The 22,220-nt window shown below is 36.7% G+C and overlaps 1 protein-coding gene across 1 annotated transcript in view; it reads left to right on the forward strand.

The window, feature by feature from the left end:
• Positions 1-22,220, forward strand: part of SUPT3H (SPT3 homolog, SAGA and STAGA complex component) — a 385,298-nt gene that overhangs the window by 219,689 nt on the left and 143,389 nt on the right. The window contains exons 4-5 of the mRNA XM_058662338.1: positions 19,306-19,392; positions 21,753-21,843. Coding sequence (XP_058518321.1) covers positions 19,306-19,392; positions 21,753-21,843 — 178 coding nt within the window. The remainder of the gene's footprint in view (positions 1-19,305; positions 19,393-21,752; positions 21,844-22,220) is intronic.

Genomic DNA, 22,220 nt, shown 5'->3' on the forward strand with positions numbered 1-22,220 from the left:
CTATTTCAAATGCGGAAATTGGATCACAGAAAGACATACATCCTGCTTTCTACCTAAATATATTTTTGTCATATATTATATCTTGTTTTAAGACTTAAAACTACTGAGAAGAAAATGTTTAGGTTTTAATATAATGTAGAAAATAGAATAAGGCATGCTTTTTTTTGTATGAATTGTATATGTCCTAGAAATCGCCATTTCATATGTAATGGTTCTGATTTGGTTAGTTTGCCATTTACTGTCATTAATTTTGAAGACTTACAAACAGATGACTAGCACTGTCCTGCATGAATTGGCTACTGATAGTTTTCTTATTTTTCTTCAACTATTGTTGTCTTTTGATTTCTCAGGCACAAAAAGTTCTTTGTTACCCCAGGCTCTTTGCATATGTGCTCCTCTCTACCTAGCAAATCTCCATCTTTTTGCTACCAGTGAGTGCTGCTGGAACTGCTAGACAGCTGTAATCTTTAGGTTTCAAGTAGTGGCTGAAATGGCATGCTGTTAGCCATTCCTTGACATTGTATTTCAACAAACTGTTTTTTTTCTTCTCATGTTTAGTTTGGCTTGAAAACCTTCCATTTATTTTTTCTTTCATAATGGAAACTCCTGGTAGGATGAAATTATAGCTGTTTTTCCATTACGGCAACCCAGATCCTAGTATCGCGATAGGTATACAGTAAGTACTTGTTGAATTAAATGAATGAGAGAAGACAGAGAGCCAAAACTTGTGTCAATCTAACCTCAGTAGGACAAACACAAAGCAAAATTTGTTCTCTGATGAAATTTGCTTGACAAAGTTCTGAAGTGGAGAGCATGACCTGTGTGTCATGCTTATGACCCTCACTATGTTCACCATGCACATGAGGATGCTTAAAATATTTCATGGCAAGTAAAATTAAAAGGTGTTTACTTTGGAACCAATAAATAGAAATGTATGCATGATTTTACATGGTACACATCTTCCATTAACTTTCTGAAGCAACCTTTCTAGATGGACAGGTCTGTGTAAGAAAATGGAGAATATTTAACTTAAATATAACAAGTTAAAAGCTCATTCATTCCTTGGTAGTTTGGATTATCTTTTTCAGGATCACTAATTACAAATCTTTGGAGCATTTTGTCATTCAGTAGTTTTGTAAAATACTATCTAACTTGTTATTTACAGATATATTTTGTTTGAAAGGCACAGAGGGAAGCGCACAGAGAGAGTGAGTGATACAGAGTTGGAGAGAATGCTTTCATCCACTGGTTCTCTCCCCAAGTGGTCACAATGGCCAGGGTTGTGCCTTGCCAAAGCAAGGAGCCTGGAACTCTATCTGGGTCTCCTTCAGGGATGCAAACAGTGACGCTATCTTCTGCTGCTTTCCCAGGGGCATTTGAGGGAGCCTGAAAGTGGAGCAGCCAGGACAGGAACTTGTGCTAATATGGGATACTAGTGACTTAGCCTGCAATGTGACAGCACTGTTTCCAGCACCATGTAGTTCATTCTTTGAGAGAAAATGAGAAATACAGCAGTAATAATATTAATACAGCAGTAATAATATTATCAGGATGCTCAAGGGCATGAGGTTTTTTAAGATTTATTTTTTTTTAATTGGAAAGTCAGATACATAGAGAAGAGGAGAGAAAGAAAGGAAGATCTTCCGTCTGATGATTCACTCCCCAACTGACCACAATGGATGGAGCTATGCTGACCCAAAGCCAGGAGCTTATTCTGGGTCTCCCACGCAGGTGCAGGGTCCCAAGGCTTTGGGCCATCATTGACTGCTTTCCCAGGGCACAAGCAGGAAGCTGGATTGGAAGCACGGTCACCAGGATTAGAACTGCACCCATGTGCAATCCTGGCACGTGCAAGTTGAAAACTTTAGCTGCTAGGCCACCACGCCAGGCCATGGATATGAATTTCTATTTGAACTATTTTAGTATGTTTTGTTTTGGAAGAATGTCTACTTTGTGTTAATAAGGATGTTAAAACATTCAGAGCAAATAGAACTTTCCAACTATGTAATTTCTAAGTAAGTGTCAAAAGTCCTGATTGTTGTTTTAATAAATTATTCATATGGTTATATCATAACGTCTGAATACCTAATGTAACTTCAAGATTTTATATTTCTGTGGCTGTTATTATCTGCATGTATAAATATTAATTGCATACTTAAAATTTAAGTTTGCATTCAGTCTTCAGGGCTACTCACTTTTTGCTTTGTGTTACTTTTTTAATCTTTTATTTATTTATTATTATTATCATTTTATGATACAGTTCCATAGGCTCCTGGGATTTCCCTTATCCCCTCCTCTTCCCCCTCCCCAGTGAGTTCCCCTTTATCATTACTATAGTGTATAGTTCTTCATACACAGTCATATGTCCATCATTGTGCACATGGACAATGGCAGAGTCCATTTTGTAGCATATAGTGAACAGTTTCATTGTAACTCCATCCTGGTCTGGAAGTAGAGATGCATACTACATTGTAGCCTCACTTCTGGATATGTTAGTCTCCATGTCACAGTTACTATATATCACAATACAAAATCAACAGAAATAGAAATTTACAATGCCATGAAGTTAAATAACACATTAATGTTAGAGTCCGGGCCAAAGCCCCTGGACATCAGGGTGCGAGCTAGTCAACCCCCAGAGAACAACAGAGTCTCACTGGTAATGCAAACAGCAAACAGAGTTTATTGTACAAGCATGCTGGGGTCAGACCGCACTTGAGTCACGCAGGCCAGCTAAGCCGGGCGGTCGGACCCCGAACGAGTCCAAGACAGAGATTATATAGGCCCTTTTGGGCTCGGAAATACATCAAAAGTAACAACCTTAGACTTGTTAATTTTTTATGACCTTCAGGCACAGGGAGCCTGTTCTGTTCCCATACCCACTATCTTTATGGCTCATCCCATTCTCACACCGTTATCTTCCTCCTGTTCCTGGGACTGGAGAAGAATTGCGTCCTTGCCCCCCCTTCACCGCACCTAGGTTCATAAAGTTGCAAGGCAGCAAAGAACAGATTTATTGCTAAAGCGGAATCCACCCAAAGTCCAGGCACCTCCTGGCCTAGCAAAGTAGCAGTTTTTCAGTACAGAGGAATCTCACACTGCCCAACAATAACATTTTACCCACACTCTAACATTACTAGATATGACAGTCTCCATTACACAGCTACTATACATCTTCTTAAATGAAAAGCCACAAAACAAAATCAACAACAGGAAGAAAAAAGAAATTAACACCATGAAGTTAAATAACATGCTACTGAATGACTAATGTGTCTCTGAGGAAATGAAAATCAAGAACCTTCTTGAAGAAAATGATGCTTCTGTATGATCTATGAGTCACTGAATAATTTAATCAGAAGACAGTGTTTTGAAGAGATGAAACTAAAAAATAAAATCAAAATCCATGAGATATAGTTTCTGCTGATCTTTGTTGGTGAAATGTGTCTCCTGTAGGCAACAAATAGATGGGTTTTGTTTTTTAATCCAGTCTACTAATCTATGACGTTTGTTTGAGCTTAAGCCATTTACATTCAGGGTTAAAATATATGGATGGTAATTTGGTTCTTTCGTTTTAGGAATGGGTTTGTTCATTGATTTAGTCTTCTGTTATTTTACTGGGATGTTCTTCACATTTGCCTTTGGTTTTGTTGGGTGTTATTCCTCTTCTCTGTCAAGAGAACATCTTGAAGTATCATTTGTAGGGCAGGTTTGGAAGAGGCAAATTCTTTTAACTTTTCTTGACTTGGAAGACTTTTATTTCATTTTCAAAGACAAAAGAAAGCTTTGCTGGATATGTTATCCTGGGCCGACAATTTTTTTCTTTTAGAATCTGGAATATGTCACTCCATTCTCTTCTTGCCTGTAGAGTTTCCTGTGAGAGGTCTCTTGTGAGTTTAATTGGCATTCCTTTATATGTCATTTGATTTTTTTCACGTGCACATTTAAGGATCTTTTCCTTATGTTCAACTGAAGAGAGCTTGATGATCATGTCTTGGTGAAGATCGCTTTTGAACTAGCCTGTTGGAAGTTCTGTGCCCCTCCTGGATATTGTTTCCCAATTCTTCCTCTGGATTAGGGACATTTTTCCTTATTATTTCATTAAATATATTTTAAAACCAGTTTCTGTTTCTTCACCTTCTGGGACACCCGTAATTCTTATATTTGGCATTTTTAATAGTGTCTTTCAATCCTTGAATACTTTTTTTGGCCTGATCCAGCTCTGTTTCCAGCTTTTTGTTTGTTTCTCCCTGGTGACAGGATATATCTTCTGATTTTGAGATTCTTTCTTCTGCTTCCTTCATTCTATTTTGGAGACTCTCCACTGTACTTTTAATTTGCTCTATTGTGTTCTTAATTTCTGATATATCAGCCTTGATTTGCTTTTTTGCTGCTATTTAGTCCTTATCAAATATAAAATTATAACACCTTTAAAACCTTTGATAAATAATTCCTTACTTCAGATTACCTGTGTGTATTTTATGGGATGTATTTATTTACATTGCAAAATCATTCTAGTGTTGTGAAAAATAGTTGTAGGTTTATATTTAAGAAGTCCTACGTTTATGGAAAAAAACAAGAAGAGGATTCTGTATATTTACACTTAAGATGATAGTGATAGGGATAGTGTTAAAGTTGAAAGTGGACTCAGTCACTGTCATCAGTTCTTTCAATTTATTATATCAGAGAAGTTGTCAGCAACCACTTGGGATACCTTCTACTTCTCATTGAAACTTCCTGCTCAAGTACATATCATGTTTAGGTGGGTAGTAGTCCAAGTAGTTGAGTAGTAGAGGCATGAGAAAGAGAGGTTGAATAAAAGATACCCAAACATAATTATCAGTAATAGACTCTAGGGTTTCACAGTTCAATGGGACTACTAGAGAATACCATAAAGGATTATATCCTATATAAGAAACTGAAGAATGGAAGCTGGTGGACTACAGATATGGAGAGAGAATAGGGAGATGGTTGAGGCTGGCTTCCTGGTTTGCTGAGTTTATGCGGAAAGTGTATTCCTGTGTGTCCTTGAAGGTATACAAGAATTACATGTTGGTAAAAAATTTTTAAGAATAATGATAAGAGTGGTTTATGGGCATAGTAGCAAAGAAGTACCACAGTATTTCTGATGATTTTCCTGAAACTTCACTCCCATCCTTGCAAATGGTTCTTGAATTAATTCTTTTCCTGTGTTAATGATGCTTTTTCCCCCAGACACGTAGCTTACAAACATATATTTAAGTAATTAATTATGAACCCATATGGGATCATTATGAAAGATGTTCTAGATGCACACACATTAGCAGAGATTCAGACAGGCAAATTCTGAGAATTAAAGATTTCTCCAAATCTTGATTTGGGACTTGCAGGCACAGTCTTATTTGCCTTTAAGACCAGAAATTTATCCTGGCTCCTGTCTTAAGTGAATGTTAACTACAGAGAAATGAAGATTTTTTTAAAGCTTTTTAGGTAATCTGAAGCAATCTAATAAGCTTAATTATCTTAATGTAGCCTGTTTTCTTAGTGCATTTTTTGCAGAGTTTAACTTAGTTAGCATCCTCTTCAGCACAGTTTATGCCTTGTGGTATCTACCTAGTTGTAGCATGAATTTGTGAAGCCTATTTATTTTAGGTTAGACTTTATAATATCTGCTGGCAGTTGTTCTACATCTTACTTGTTTTCATTACTTGAGAGGTAGAAAGAGAGTTGTCATCCACTGGTTCACTCCCCAAATGCCCAGAACCAAAGCTAAACCTGGACAAAGCCAGATGCCAGGAACTCACTCCAGGGCTCCCACATGGGTGGCCATCACTTCTGTCAAATACCTGACCTTATTGTACATCTCAACTAAAAAACAAGCAGTCCATAAACCCTATAAAGCTAGGCAGTAATTGTTGATTTATTTTCTTTTTGATTTTTCTGTTTGTTTTTTAATGTATATGTCGTTGCTTTGCTTTACTTTGCTTCTGATTAGCACAATTTCTAATCTCGAGCCCTATGGTAAATGCTTATACCAAATGCTCAATAAATACAGTTGAATGAACAAACCAAGAACCAGCATTAAGTTTAAAATAATAAATTATTTTAGTGGTCTGATTTATGACATACTGTGGGTGTGTGGATAAGCCCACAGCCAGCCTCTGATGCCATCATCCCAAGTGGGCAGCAGTTTGGGTTCCTGCTGCAGCTGTTTTGTTTTGTTTTCAGAGAAGTTTATTTACAAAGTGTCCAACATAGCAGGGACATAGAGGGAAGCGGAAAGCACCTCCCAAGGTAAAGCTGTGAGGAGAGATGCCTCTTCAAAGGAAAGAGGGAGAGACACCAAAGGTTTGAGAAAGGGCCTTGGGATTTTAAGTGTTCCCTGACCCCTCATTGTTGAGCGGGATCCTGCAGGTAAATCATTCTTCATTGGTGTTCTCTTAAAAAATTAGGAAATGGCCAGGTAGTATTTTTTTCTGCCCATTTGAAGATGTAACCAAGATTTCTGCAGGCTTGAATGGTCTCAGACCCCCCCCCTCTTGGAATCCCGCATCCTACTTCAGAAGGGTGTAGAAGGCAAAGGCATCTTCTAGCTACTTCCTACTGAAATGGGGCATCATTCCGGTAAAGAGGGCCCTAGAGGTGTGAGATCCACAGAGCGATGGCAGGGTAATCCAAGTTGTTGTGACAGAAGTTGGTCCTAATACAAAGTTTCATGTTCGGGCCCATCTGGAGTCTGAAGACCCCTAATCGGGAAACAAAGAACACAAGAGTATTGAGATTACAGGGTCCAAATATAACTGACTTTTGAATACCACTCTCCTAAGCGCTTACACAAGACACTAGAGGCATCTGCTTTGGCCAGCAGATGTCATTCTCAGATGTGAGAATTTGATTGTAACAGTTCCTGCCTACAGAGCCAGCATTTTGTTTACTAAATGTATTTGGCAGGTGCCTTTCTGAAAAGCAGCTTCGAATACTGCAGTGGTCCACGGGTTGGTTCTGGAGAATCAGGTTGATTGCAAGTGCTGATATCAGGCAACAGAGTCAGTATCTACCTCAGAAGGGGAAAACAACCTTGAACATCAAGGGGGACCTACAAGGACCTTCACTAATACACCTTGCCCCACTAAGGGAGCAGGTGTCTCAGGAATAACAAGTGAATATTAGTGGAAGTGGAGATCTCACCAAGTGCAAGCCAGTGTTTGGGTGAAATACCACTTGAGAAGCTAGCCAGAGATGTCTTGTACAGTTACCTTTTGAGAGGATCTGGGTCCAGGAGAAAAAAGCAAGGTAGAAAGTCCAGCACCTGTGTCTAGTAAGAAATTAACTATTTGAGATCCCACCATCAGGGAAACCTGAGGCTCCTCAGTATAAACTCAGATGATGAGAGTCTGGAGAAGAGACTCCGGGAACCATCACTGGGGATCCTGGTCAGCTCCCTGTGGAGCTGGGGACATTATGATTTCCTATGACCCCACCCTTTGCAGTTGGGACATGGCCTTTGGTTTGAGGGCATTCTCTCCAAAACGGACCTGACTTCCCACAGCTGTGGCATCACAGTGTTTTTTGTTTGTTTGTTTGTTTGTTTGTTTGTTTCCTTGAGGTGAACGCACTCATAGCAGCCAGCATTTCACTATATGACAGCTGTCTTTCCACCTTTCCTTCTCTAAGTCTCAATTATAGTAAACAGTATTAGCTGCCTGGATCAATTGGTCCAAAGAGAACTTACCAGGGTCTGCCAAAAGCATGGAGCTTTTTCCGTATATCCAAGGCTGACTGTACAAGGAACTTGTCCTTGAGGATTGCTCCACCTCCACTGTGTCTGGGTCCAAGGCAGAGAATTTTACAATTGCCCCCTTGAGGTGTTCTAGAAAGCTAATTGGTGCCTCAGTCTCCCTGATGAACAGTGGTAAGTTGACTATCCACCAAATTCCTCTATCCTCACCACCTGAAGGGTAATTTGCAAGTAGATAAGACTTTCCTCCAGTTTTGAAGCAATCCTCTGAAAGCCTTCTTTCTGCTCCCCTTCCTCCACAGGAACCTCACCCCTGCTTATCTCCCTTAGAGGAGCCCTGCCCTCCTTATCCCAATACCTCAGGGAAAAAGCCTTCCAAGTCTTAACCTGGCATGGAGAGAAGCAGTGCTGCTGCATTTCTCATCCAGGTACCTGCTTGTGGCCCGGTAAAAGCAACAGCAGATATTCCAAGTTTTTGGGTCCCTGCCACCCTCCTGGAAGACCTGGATGAAACCCCTACCTCTTAACTTCAACTGGTCCAGCCCTGGTCATTGGAAGTGATCCAACAGATGGAATCTCTCTCTCTATCCCTTGTACACACTCTTTATCTGTCAATCTTTCAAATTAATTGATTAATTAATTAATTAGATACTTTAGTTTCAGTGCTTGCCCACGTCTTTGTAGCCTCATCCTCGATACTGTAGTACAAAGATTTGCCACTCTTGGTTTCTCTTCTGGTAGCTTTGATAACATGTTGGCTATTCTTTGGGCATTTTCTTTTCCTGCTTCTATTTTTCTTTTATTCATTTGTTCTTTTTAACATTTTTTCACAATAGCTGGCTTCTCACTTTGTCTGTTTTGGTAAGTTAGTAACACTTACACTATAGCAATTGACCATACATATGTAGTTCACAGAGATCAGAGTAAGATCCAGCAATCCTCAGCCGTCTGACTGTAGTTCCTGTGTCTGTTCTCCCACATCTGTCATAGTAAGAAATCGCTTAAATACATTTTATTTTATTCTAATACACCTTGACAGAGAGTTTACAGCCTGCTTTCTTATTGTAAAGGGGTGGTTACACAACAGAGCACTAGGTGGTAAGCTGGCTGAAGTCGTGTCAGCTAACTCAGGCAGCACAGTAGAGAGTGGTTAATTCTATGCTTGAGTCAAAGACTCAGAAAGCTGCAGACTTCTCACTTAGGTCTTTGAAGGCTATACAACTCTACCTTCTCTATGTTAGTAGCTTTCTCAAAATATCTGTGTGTGTATTGTTGGATGGAAAATGTCATGAATTTGGTTTAGTAACAAGCTAAAACATTTTCTCAGTCTACCAAATTATCATTGGACTCTCTTCCTTTCCTATATACATTTCTATTTTACTTTCCCCTGGCCAAGAACCAATTATTCCTAAGCAGTGTCTTGTGCTTTGTAGTGTTTTGTACATGTGTATTTGCCTTACTACATTATTTCACTTGATCTTTATGATGATCGGTGAATGTAATAAGACCTATACTATATCATCTTTTTGAGCCCTTTTTGATAACCTCATGGTAGAATCTAAAGCTGACATCTGGACTTATGAAACCCTACTTTTCATTTAGTTTTACATATACTACATCTAATTTGACAAATACTATATACAACCTGTATTACTTTTCCTATGCAAGCAGTCTATGGATACAAGATTTGAATAAGGTCTATGGTCTCTGATAGACTGAGGGGGAAATATATCCAAATTGTGTCTGGTCATCATATCATAAAAGCATAGGGCAGATGGGAAATGGATGGAGGCCAATCTCTTTTATGCATTTGTAATTGCGTTGCTGTAATCCCATTTTGCAACTATCTTTGGCTTTCAAATGTATCTGAAACTGTTGGGTGGGTAGAATACTGAAATAATTAACTGTGTCACCTGCTGATTTGTGTACCTTGGAAAACATTGTGGTGAAATAAGTTGTTAATGCTAAATAAGAGCCCAGCATCATGCTTCCTTCCAGACTCAATTGATTGGGTTCATTGAGTGGAATTTCTTTGTAAATTGCCTCCTATTTGTACCTCATGAAGTTATACCATTCCTCCTTTTAAGTCTGCATTTCTCTCAATAACCTAAAAATTTACTTTGGAACTAAAGCTATACCCAGGGTTAAATATTAGAACCAGAAGATACAAAGAAGTTGGGAGCTCTTTTGGTTTTCACCTCTCTTTAGTGCACACTTAAAGAGCCTGTGGTCTACAAAAACCAGCTATTGTTACAGTGGCGGGAGATGATCTAGAGTTTCAACTGCTGGTTTGGATGTCGGTATCTGCTGTCTGAATCCAATGTCTGCTTTCACTCTTCAGCTTCCTGCAAGTGCATGCCCTGGGAGACACAGCAAGGGATGGTTCATACAATTGGCTCCCTGCCACCCACTTGGAATACCTGGATATAGTTTCTGGCTCCTGGCTTTACTGCTCTCCAGCCTTTTTAGGCATTTGCAGAGTGAACCAACAATAATCATTGTTTCTTTCTCTTCTCTCTATCCCACCCTCTCTGCTTCGCCAATAAGAAGTTATAGCTACAAAACACAATGAATACTAAAATATTTCTTTCGTGTTTCATATTTCATGTTGCACTGGCTTTTGTGTGAGAAATTATCAAAGGAGAAGATAATTCTCTATCAAGAAAAGCTCACATAGTACTTCCCTTAAGTTTAGATGAAGCCTAATGTCTTGTGAAAAAAGTGTGTCAGGTACTATACATCCATATGTTATGCATTTGCATACTCAGCATACATATATGTACATACTTACATATTTAAAGCTAAAGAGAAAAGTTTTGCATAAATATATAATAATTATGTAATATATCAACATAGATTTTTTTTTATATCTTGTACTGTTATCTTTTTGTTACCATAACTGAATACCTAAGATAAGCCACTTATTTTGGCTCCTAGTTCTGGAGGTTTTCAGTCCAATGTTGGGTGAGTCTTGCTGGTTTGGCCCTCTGGAAGGCCAGAGGATGACAGTGTGTAGAGGAATGGAATAAGTTTTGAAAACTGATCATATTGCAAGCCAGAAAGCAGAAAAAAAATTGCTGAACTCAACTCAATTTGCATAACTAACCTTCTCTAAAGGACTACTTCCCAAATACACCCCAGTGTGCTAAGAACTTTCCCTTTGGCTCAGCTCCTAAGCACCATAATTGAGTCATTTTTATTATTTTTAGTATTATTTATAACAATGTTCTATTTATGACTTTGGAGTTTAATTTCCAGCCTAAGTTCAATAGTTATATTCTGCACAAACCATAGCATTCTGCCCCAAGAGCCAAATTTTTTTTCTTAAACTAATTAATTCTGAATGAAAGTTTTTAATCTCTGTGGATGTTAAAACTTGATAAATATTTTTATGTATACTACAAACTTTAGTTTCTCTTTTCTAAATGTAGATAATTTATTTAGGGCCTGTGGAATCCTAAATGTCATTATTTAAACATCAAATAAGTATTTAAAACTAATGTGAGAAGCAAAATGGCAACAGTTTTTGATGGTTTTTGTTGTTTGTGTTATTATTTGTAAGTCTTATCAGTTGATAAATGAATGTATATAGAGCAATTGCAATGAAATTGTGTACTGAGATTATAAAATGAAAGTGATAACCAGGAGATGACACACTTCACTGATGAGGCAGCCAGATTTTAGTTGAGCCTCAGGGCAGATCCTCGCAAACTATGTGGATGAGGTTCTTAGATCCAGCCTATGAAACTAGTTCTAAAATTCCAAAATTGGTGTTTTGTCCGTCAATTTTCTCAACAAAAAGACAAAATTATAAAGTTTCTTCTGCCAAAATTAAAGGTGATAGTAGTAGATATAAAATTAGAAATAAATTTCCTTACTCCCCATAATTATTCTTCCATATTACTTTATTCTTTCCATTTGGTAACTTTTCTAATCATTATAGTGGTCTGTGTGTGGTCTAGTATAATTCAGTGCTTTTAGTACCATAATCTAACCATGGAGATTTTCTGCAAAACCTGTGTTTATTCCTAAGCATTCAGGGTGTGATGGAATCCGGCTAGTTTCAAAAAATTAAGGAAAGTTCTGAAAAAAAGCAGCTAACTCAAACTGTTGTTAAATCGTTGTTCTTTGAAGAAACAAGCTATAGCTGCCACTGTCACAGTTGATAACATTTTAGAAATGTGAACAGAAGGAAATGTGGTGAAAAGAGGAAATTTGCCAAAAAGTAAAGCAAAGAAAAAGGAGACATTATTAATGACAAAAGCAAAGCACACACCTTATAGGCTACCAGAACATTTTGTGTTCAGAAAATTGCATGTATCAGCGAATTTTGAAGTATATTGTTTTTTGCATATTAGGAACCAAAAGATAGCTATATATTCCTTTATACAAACACAGGACAAGCTCCCATCTTTCGGAAATTTTAATTTAAATTTTTAAAATTATATTTAATGTTTAATAGTTGATACTAAATTTTAAAGAATACTAAACATATGTAGCACCACAGGGGAGTATTGTACGACTTACTGATAGCCTAGGAAAATATTAAAATTCAATATTAGAAGTATGTTATACACTTAACTTACAAAGTATCTATATAATCATAAAGTTTTTTAAAAGCCCTAAGCTGAATCATGATCGATTTGGGGACCATGTTATGAATATTTTATGAGCAGACTTTTTATGCAATATAAGTCTTGATTAAGTGAACATATATATCTTCTTCAATTCTGAATAAGAAATCAATCTTGGAGAGAAACAAGTGACTTGATGTTATACATTTATTACTTAGGACCAGCTTTATATGCTTAGTTATCTCTTAGGTTTGTCATGAGAATTAGGTGAAATAATATATAGAAGACACACAGCATAGTATAGTAACTTGATATAATTTAGTATAAAAGGAATGCCAGCCTCAAGAAAAATGAGTGGTACATGTGCATTTCTCAAAACCCAACTAAATAACAGCAAAAATAATTTTAAATACATAAGATTACAAAGACAAAGAAAATGGGAGATGAACAAATAAGACATGAGAGATGTCAAAAATTTAAACTTTGCAGTGAGTTGTAATGCTATAGGCTATACATAATTGATAAAAACAAAACTTTGGGACTTGGAAAAACTCTAAATTGCACTGATTTTAGACAAAAGGCTGAGATACAATAAAACTCAGGATTAAAACCAGAAAGATTTGTAGAAAGTAAAGGAAGAATTTTATTTCAGTATCCTATCCAAATCATAATGCAGTCGACTCTCCTCTTGCCAAACTGGTAAATCACTGTATACTCTCTAAAGAGTGAAATAAAAATATCTTGAGTACTGGAGATTCCATACACAAATTCACAAGCACTAAGTCGTTAGACATTCCAGAACAAACCTGTGGAAAAAGAAGTAAATTTTCAAAGCAATCCATGACAGTTTCCCAGATATGAAAAACAAGAATATATAGGTTCAAGTATTCCTGTGAGTACTCATCAAAATATGAAAAACGCCTGTATCAGAACACAGCATTGGGGCTGGTACTGTGGCCTAGCTGGTAAAACTACCAGGTATGATGCCTGCATCCCGTACAGGCAGTAGTTTCAGTCTCAATGCTCCACTCCCATCCAGTGCCCTGCTAGTAGCATAGGAAAACCACAGCAAATAGTCAGTGTGTTTGGGCACATACCTCTGCATGTGAAATCCAAATAAGGTTCTCAGAGCTTGGCTTTGGCCTGATCTAGCCCTAGCTGTTAGGCCACCTGGGTAGTGAACCAGCAGGTGTAAGTCCTCTCTCTATGCCTTTCACTCTCTCTGTATGTAACTCTGACATGTAAATAAATAAATAAATAAATAAATAAATAAATAAATCTTTGAGGGAGAAAGAAACACATATGAAATTTGGGGATTTAAATTATGAAGAGGATGATAGGAGCTTTGTAGAGTAAGGGAAAAGTCACCTAAAGGCATGGGAGAAAGAAAGTACTGCATCCTAAAGAATCAGGAAATTTTCCTAATTCAAATCTAATGCTGTGTTAGAGTTCTCCAAGTAAATAGAAACAACAGGGTGTATGTATTTTTTTAAGATTTATTTAATTTTTGGGCCTGGCGTTGTGGCTTAGTGGCTAAAGTCCTCACTTTGAATGCCCCGGGATCCCATATGAGCACCGGTTCTAACCCCAGTAGAAACACTTCCCATCCAGTTCCCTGCCTGTGGCCTGGGAAAGCAGTCAAGGATGACCCAAAGCCTTGGGACCCTGCACCCGTGTGGGAGACCCGGAAGAAGTTCCTGGTTCCTGGCTTCGGATCCGTGCAGCACCGGCCGTTGGGGCTTCACTTGGGGAGTGAATCATCGGATGGAAGATCTTCCTCTTTGTCTCTCCTTCTCTCTGTATATCTGTAATAAAAATTTTAAAAAAAGATTTATTTAATTTTTTTGGAAGATATACAGAGAAGAGGAGAGACAGGAAGATCTCCCATCCGCTGGTTCACTCCCCAAGTGGCCAGAACGGCTGAAGCTGTGCTGACTCACAGGCAGGAGCCAGAAATTTCTTCCAGGTCACCAACATGGGTGCAGGTTCCCAAGGTTTTGGGTCATCCTTGACTGCTTTCCCAGGCCACAGGCAGGGAACTGGATGGGAAGTGTTTCTACTGGGGTTAGAATCAGCACCCATACGGGATTCCAGCGCATGCAAAGTGAGGACTTGAACTGCTAGACTACCATGCAAGGCCCAACAGAGTATGTGTATTAATGTATCTATTATAATGAACTTGGGCTGTCCTGGACTCCAGTAAGTCCCATGGCCCTTGGTCATCAAGCTGAAAACCCAGGAGAGACAAAACCTAGATGTGTGGCTCCAATCTGCACATAACCATCCCAGGACACATAAATCATGGGTGAGACCAAATGCCAGAGAAGATCAATACCCCAGCTCATGTACTCAGGCAGAAATGGTTCCCTGTTACTCAGCCTTGTCTTATATGTGCATAGGTCTGTTCAAGTCTTCAAGTGATTATAAGAGACCCGTTTACTTTAGAGAAAAATTCACTTGTCACTACAGTGACATTGACAGGTAGAACCTCCAAGTGGGGAGTGGGTTATGAGTTCTCTCTCTTCATCAGTGGGTTCATGGTAGTCTGTGGAGTGGGCTACTGAGAAGAGACTACAAGTTGAACCCCACCCACTCCCTCTGTGTTTGGTGTCTGCTCGCTTGCCTTTTACCAGGTTTTGAACAATCAGGAAGAGCTTCTCCAGGTATAGGCATCATGCTCTGGGTCTCTAAGCATCCAGAAACATGGGCCAAATAAATTGACATGTTTATAAATTACCCGGTCTATGGTATTCTGCTATATCAGCAGAAAATGGACTCAGAGAGCCATCTGCTTTACTCTGTCCACTGAATGAAATGCTAATTTCATCCAAAAACACCCTGCCAGACACACTCAGAATAGAAGTTGGACTATCTAAGCACTTCATGGCCCAGTTAAGTTGATACATAAAATTAACCTTCAAAGTACATAAGGCATAAAGGACCAAAATTTCAATATAGAATTCTGTGAACAGAAACAAGAAAGGTAATAAGAATAAAGGCCTAGGGAAATCTGTGAGGTTATCAGACTATAGAGACTAATGAGGTTAGATAACAGTGTATTGTCATAAACCTTTCAATGAAATTTGGACATTGTATTTGAGAAATATATCTTTTGGTCAGTTAAATTTAGAACTTGCAATAATTTGGCAACATTGAAATTTAGAAAACAGCCCTCAAAAAAATCGCCAGAGGCATGGAATAGTTTTAGTAGAAGCTGAGAACATGTTCACAACCCTCAACAGATTAAAAATAAATCAACAGAATTGTTGATAACAATAATGCAGAAGATTATTGAATCAGAATATTGTGTCATTGATAATGAGAAATTGCGGAGAGATTTATTTAAGGGATCATTGATGAGATATTTGAGATGACATGTCATTACCTTTCAATATTCAATCTTTAAAGAAAATATCAAAAATGAAAGCAAGGCATCTTCCAAAAGCTCCTGAATAATGCCTGTCATGAAAAAATTATGCTTGAATTCAAGGTTGGCATTAGAATACATTGATCATTTAATTCCAGTTTTCCATGAACTTGATTATGTAGTATCCTTGCCTATGGTTGACTTGAATCATGGAAAAATATTCATCAGGTAAAACCAAACTGCTGTAACTGAATCACAGTTATGCTAGAATAATATCTTGATGTAAATGTTTTACTAAATTGCAAATATACTGCTAAAGGTTTTGATTACTGTGTCTTTATTCAAATGGTGAGACAGTTAGATTTGGGCTTATTAGACCAGTGATTAGGCTTAAAGTATCATTCTGCTTTATCATTTCTTATACAATTTTATCATAATTGTAAATACTCATTACTTTCTTTGTAATGAAAAAATTTGAAAAATTAGATAATGCTTATTTCTTGTCTTAGTTTAAATTCTTCCAGCAACACATGACTTACTGCAACCAATAATGAATCCAAACTTCCATCTATTTAGATTATAGAATTCTCTCCTATCTTTTATTTTTAGGCGCATTTTTGATACTAGTTTTCTGATTCTCATATTGTTTCCATATTAAAGATATTCTTGAGCTCAGTATACGGGTAGTCTTGACTGCCAAATTGCTAACTTACTCAATTTTATGTTGAAGAGGAATTTTTTTTTCCTTTATTTTAGACATAGCCAGAAAAAAACTGAGAAAAGCAGGCCATTGAGTAATGGATGCATTTGTATGAATTAATTTATGTGATAATTATGCACAAAGATTCTTCTTGGCACAAGAGAGATCAGAGTTTGAAACTGGATTTGGAGCATGGGATACACCAGAGATGGGCGGCCTTTGATGAGGTGACAGTGATACTTTCAGTCCCAAAGACAGAATAACCAGGCAAAGCTTAAAACATACTAGGGCATTGGAGCAATGCTAGTGCTAATAAGGTTACTAGGTGAGTTCATAGAAATGAGAAAAGCAGGCAGATAAAATAAAAAAATTAAAAAACAAAAAATTCTAAGTGGAATTTTATGGTTGTAGTGTAATGTTTTGACAAAAGCAATTACAAATGTCAGGTGCTCCAGTGCCTTTATTTTTAGTGTTCATTCTTCTCCTGGTTAATATTTTGAAAAACTTATATTTTGGAATTTATTTAATAAATATATTATTTGTAGCTAGCGTGGGTAAATATTAATTGGGGAAACTACTTGAAGGATACATGTATCTGCTGATCTTTTCTTAACTTGAGTAAAATTAGTGTTGTCTTTATAGTGTTTTCAATATTCCAGTCATTGCCATTTTTCAGTCAGTGCTGTCTCCTGGTCAGTGTGAAGTCAGATAAATGGATAGGTAATCCATATTCTTCTCCTGCACGACTACATGTATTTTAGACCGTTTCAGAAATGTTTTTATTTGAAAAAAACATGTGTATACATATTTTCCTGACAGTCTTAACAGTTTCTGGAAGAATATTCATGCCTTTTAAAACCTATTAGAGACAAACAACAAAAAGTAGAGCTTGGAATCTGACAGGAAAGAGCTGGCGTGGATTGGCTCATGCCTTGCTGGGTGGGACACAAAGATTAGTCGCTCCTCACCATGGTGTTGAGGATTTTCCTGCACGCCCCCCAAAAAAAATGTTCTGCACCTTAATTGTCGACAAATGTCTTGTTAGAGTTACAAGCCAGTCTAGATTATCCTAAAATCTGCCAAGATCAGCAAAATTATACTTCAACACAACAAATGGCTAAATACTAAAATGAAATAGACACGAGACAGCTGAATGGTACCTTATAGCCATTTTAAGGTATGTAGCAGCCAGTCCTGTACATAAACTAAAATTGAAATGTCAATGAGCTAATCATAGGTTGTGGTTAAGAACTTGCTTTTTTTTTTTTTTTAACATACTGGTTACTCAAAACCATGTCAATTCCATAATGTTGCAAATTGCTCTTGATGTTATATTGGGACTCTTAATTGACTGGGATGATATTCTACCAGCTCTAACTTCGGACCAGAAATGGTCTCCCCAAGAAACTGTTCAACCCATCTGGACAATAAGTAGCTGGACTCTATGCTTGGTATACGTTTGCAAGGAAAGAATCTTGATTGAATTTGAACTGTAATACTGCATCAAGGTGGAGGAATCCACCAGGGGGGGAGGGGTGGGGGGATTCCCAGAGCCTATGAAGCTGTCACATAATGCAAAATAATTAATTAAAAAAAAAACCTATTAGTTTTTTTTTTTTGTATAGATTTATCATCTTTTTAAAAACTTACCTCCCATGATTTCTTTTTAAATGGTTCACAGTTAAATTTAAATTTCTTTGTTTAGATAGCATTATGTTTATATACCAGCCACCAGTATCCAGGAAATTCAGTGGTAAAGCTAACAAAATAAGGAGTTTATAGTCTGTTTTGTCCTATGTGTATTTGTAGAAGTTTTGAAGCTTACTTAGCAGAATCACTTAAACATTCAAACAATTTCTTTAGCACAAATTCACTATTTGATTCCAGATAATTGTGAAGATAACAGTGTACCACTTTTTGAAGATTAGTTCCCAAGAATAATTGTTAGATTTATTCATTTCATAGCAGATTGCATTACAAACAGCTTTTATACATAAATATTTTTTACAGTATTTCAGATTGGCTAGAGTTGGTTTGGTGCAATCAGCATGGTTTGATCAAATTTGGAAGACGTTACGGCCACATTTTTGTAGTGTTTTCTCCAGCATCTTTATTTTTTTCAGATGGACATATTTTATGTTTCTTCCCACTAATCAAAATAAGAAACTGAGTTTGCCTGTGCCAGAAAATAAAACTATCACTTTTCACATTCTTTCATTTTTCAGGTCATTTTCAAATAAGATTGTGTTTCTAGTACTTCTGAATTCCTGAAAACTCTTAAAAAAGTTTGTAGAAATAAGTGCCTAGATGAACATTTCAGGGGGAATCTAAATTTTCATGCAGTATGTTTTGTGTTGTGCATTCCAGATACAGTTAACTTTTTGTATGTGTGTGATTAGTGTGGAAAGAAATTAATGCAGTCCAGTATTATGATTTATGGACTGAATCTTTTAACCACTGAAGACTTGCCAAAACTAAAAGTATTTTTTTCCCTTTGGATATTAGAAACAGCTACTGTTTTTGTTGATCTTTTAAAGTTCTGAATGGGCCTATTTCAAATCATACCAGCATGGGAGCTCAGATTAATAATATACTTATTCAACTACTGATACTGAGTGAAACCATTGCTCACATGGGTAGGAAGGATAAAATTTCATAAAATTATTTTCAGGTGCATTAATGCATTTCTGGAAGCTGTGCATGATATTTCTTTTGCATGAAAGAAATCAAAGATTTCTATTTATTGTATCAGTTACAGGTGGGCTCATAAGCTAATTGCAGTTTTAAATGTCTCACAAAATGTAAGATATTTGCTTTTAAAATCAATAATGTGATTGCAGCATTATTCCCTAAGGTTTTCAATTCTTAGTGTATTGATCTGTTTTGAGACATCATGACTGTATTTCATTTATGTTATTAAGAAATATTTCTGATTCTCCTTTGTTGTTAGTTACAGCAAGCTGCTGAAGTTTCGCAGCTGCGGGGAGCAAGAGTGATTTCTCCTGAAGATCTTCTCTTTTTGATGCGCAAAGATAAGGTAATCTAAAATAATTCCAGTGTGTTAAAATTCTAAGTGTGTGCCTTAGTATAATTTAAAGGAGGAACCTATGCCATCTTTGTTCTTTGGTTTTCAAATTCGAATCAGAACTATTGATGTTTTAGACTTCAGAGTTCATACAGAAAAATAGGTTTCCTACACAGAATTAGGATTTACAGGAATGGATGTGTTTATGTAAAAATTGTGCTACCCTGATCTTCATTTCTTCCATGTCTGTTTTAATGTTTTCATTACTACATAAGATTCACTAAATATTAACTGTGTGTTTTGTTCTTGTGACTGGGATACAGTCGGTGGGCTTATTTGTTTTACTTCTCTTTTTGTGCACTAACATTATAATCATATGCTTTTGTACATTATTTTTTTATATTTGAAGCACAAAGTTCTTTTGTGACACTGGGTAATGGGAAGTAGGTCCATTAAGATGAATTTATTAGTAGCATCAGAATGTGCCCCAATTTCCATTTTTCGAAAAGAACTACTTTTCTTGCATTTTAACTCTGGCATTAAACTAGTTAAACCAATGTTTAAGTATAGTTTTGTCAGGATTATTTTTTATGAGTACCTAGGCATAAAGGCTTTGTAGCATTTTACACGTTCTACAGACTCATCTCTTAGATAATATGAAATGACTTCACTCTCCAGAATCTTCTAACTTGGCTGAGAAAAATCTGCATGACTGAGTTGAAAGAGCATTTTAAGGTCCACAGAATTTCAGGATTACACAGTGAGATGGCAATATTGTAGGAGTGTTGCAGTGGAGATTCTGTCTAGACTGAGGCCCATGCACTCATGTACAGATTAGACCACATGCAAGGGAATTTACAGACTGCTGTGTCAGTAATGAGGGTGAAGTTTGATTAGTATGGAGTCTCTGGAAATGAAAGAGAAGGAAGAATTCCAAGAAATAGTGTAGAGTTAAGAGTTTATCAGATTTGGTGACTTCATTGTTATTGGAAGATTAAGGAGGTGTATCATCCGATACCATATAGAAGTGGTGGTTGGGGAAAGAAAGCAGAAAATGCCACAGAAATGAAACCAGCGGGGGCATAAAAGAATGGATACTCGTATTGCACCGGTTCTGTCAGCGCGCCTTTGCACTGATGGAGGTGAAGAAGGAGCACATAAAGTCCACACTGACAGCCAACAATTTTTCTTTCTTCTGGGCAAGCCTGAATTCTAAATTAAATTGAAGCTTCAGGAGTGTATACCATTTGACACTGCTCATGTGCTTTTCGCAAGGGCTCTTCAATCAGGAACTTTGTACCAAAAAACAACAGCTGTGATGTAAGAGTTGCCAGCTCTTTTTATTTCTATGCTTCCCTGTTCCAAAAAGAATGTAAAGGACCTTACATAGGTAGAGTATCAGACAAAGGAAAATTAAAGTACAGTATAGAATTAAGAGAGAAGGGTAGGAGGAAAAAAAACATGTATGCAAGTGAATGCCTTTTCTCCTAATAATTTTTCTGTTTTTATGTGAGAATTATTTATTCACTGCTGTATTTTATAAAATATACCAGTTCTTCAAACAATAAGCATGTGAGGTAAAGATTGTTTCCTCGCTTTGTAAAAATAAGATTCAAAGGTTGTATTCTTTACCACACACTCTTTGTACAAAAAGATGCTGATGTGTTTACCTTCGTGCGAGGACTATTGGGAATGTTAGGTGAAGAGCATGTGAAAAGCTTAGTAAGTTACACTTCTTAGAAGTCTTAAAGCCAAATGTCAGGAGTCAGAAATAATGTGTACTATGCATGGAGAGAACAAACTACTAAACACTTACTCTGAAAGTTAAGGAGCACAGAGATTAATAAAGCCAGTGAAGGCCATCATTAAGACCTAACTGTCATCATCAGCTTTAAGATTCATGAAACAGATTTCTCAGATTACAGAGTGTCTTCCAGGGCTACAACACGTCAACCAGTTTTATTAGAAAATAAAAAGCAGTAATCAGGCATTTTAAGGTAGTTGTTCTAAACTCACTATCTAGATGTTTATGTCAACTTTTAAAAATAAAGTTTTCTTCTGAATGTTTACAAAATTCTACAGAGTAACTACATTTTGCTTAGTATGAGGAATGTGGTATCACATTCTAAAAAAAGAATTTCAGACTTTTCAAAGAAACACAAAGTGATTATTCTGATTATGGAGCATCTGAAACTTGCAAACAAAAAATTGCTTTTTTAAAATACCATTTTGGCTTTTATGTTTAATCTTTTCTCAACACTTTTATTCCATAGAACCATGCTAAGACTTGCTATATTTTTCCCAGTTATACTAGGTGTAATCAGTAAGTGAATACAAGTATAGATTATCTTTTTACTTTTTATTTTTAATAGAAAAAGCTTAAAAGACTGCTAAAATACATGTTCATCCGAGACTACAAATCAAGGATTATTAAAAGCATAGATGAGGATGATCTTCTGGAAGGTAAGCAAAAACAAACACTAAACTAAAATCACTAGTTTATGATACATGTATGCTGTATAGCATCTTAATGGAATGTCAAGATAGATATTGCCATCAGTACAGATGTATTTTTTATATAATGTTTCCTTTTGTAGAATTTTAGAAAACTTGTATTTGAATTATTTCTTTTAATGATATGTATTGCTTTGCATCAAGCTATGATTAAATTTTAAAAACTGTGTTCAGTGCATGGTCTATAGATTTCAGCTCACATAATATTTCTGTGGTGTATATAGTGAGGTAGGTATGTATGTGGTGAGCTATTATGTGTCTTGAGAACAATGATTATGGTATTTTGCTAGCTTATCATGAAAATATTTCATATGTTTTATGATATA

Source organism: Ochotona princeps, chromosome 1, assembly GCF_030435755.1.
Source record: "Ochotona princeps isolate mOchPri1 chromosome 1, mOchPri1.hap1, whole genome shotgun sequence".
Classification (NCBI taxonomy): domain Eukaryota; kingdom Metazoa; phylum Chordata; class Mammalia; order Lagomorpha; family Ochotonidae; genus Ochotona; species Ochotona princeps.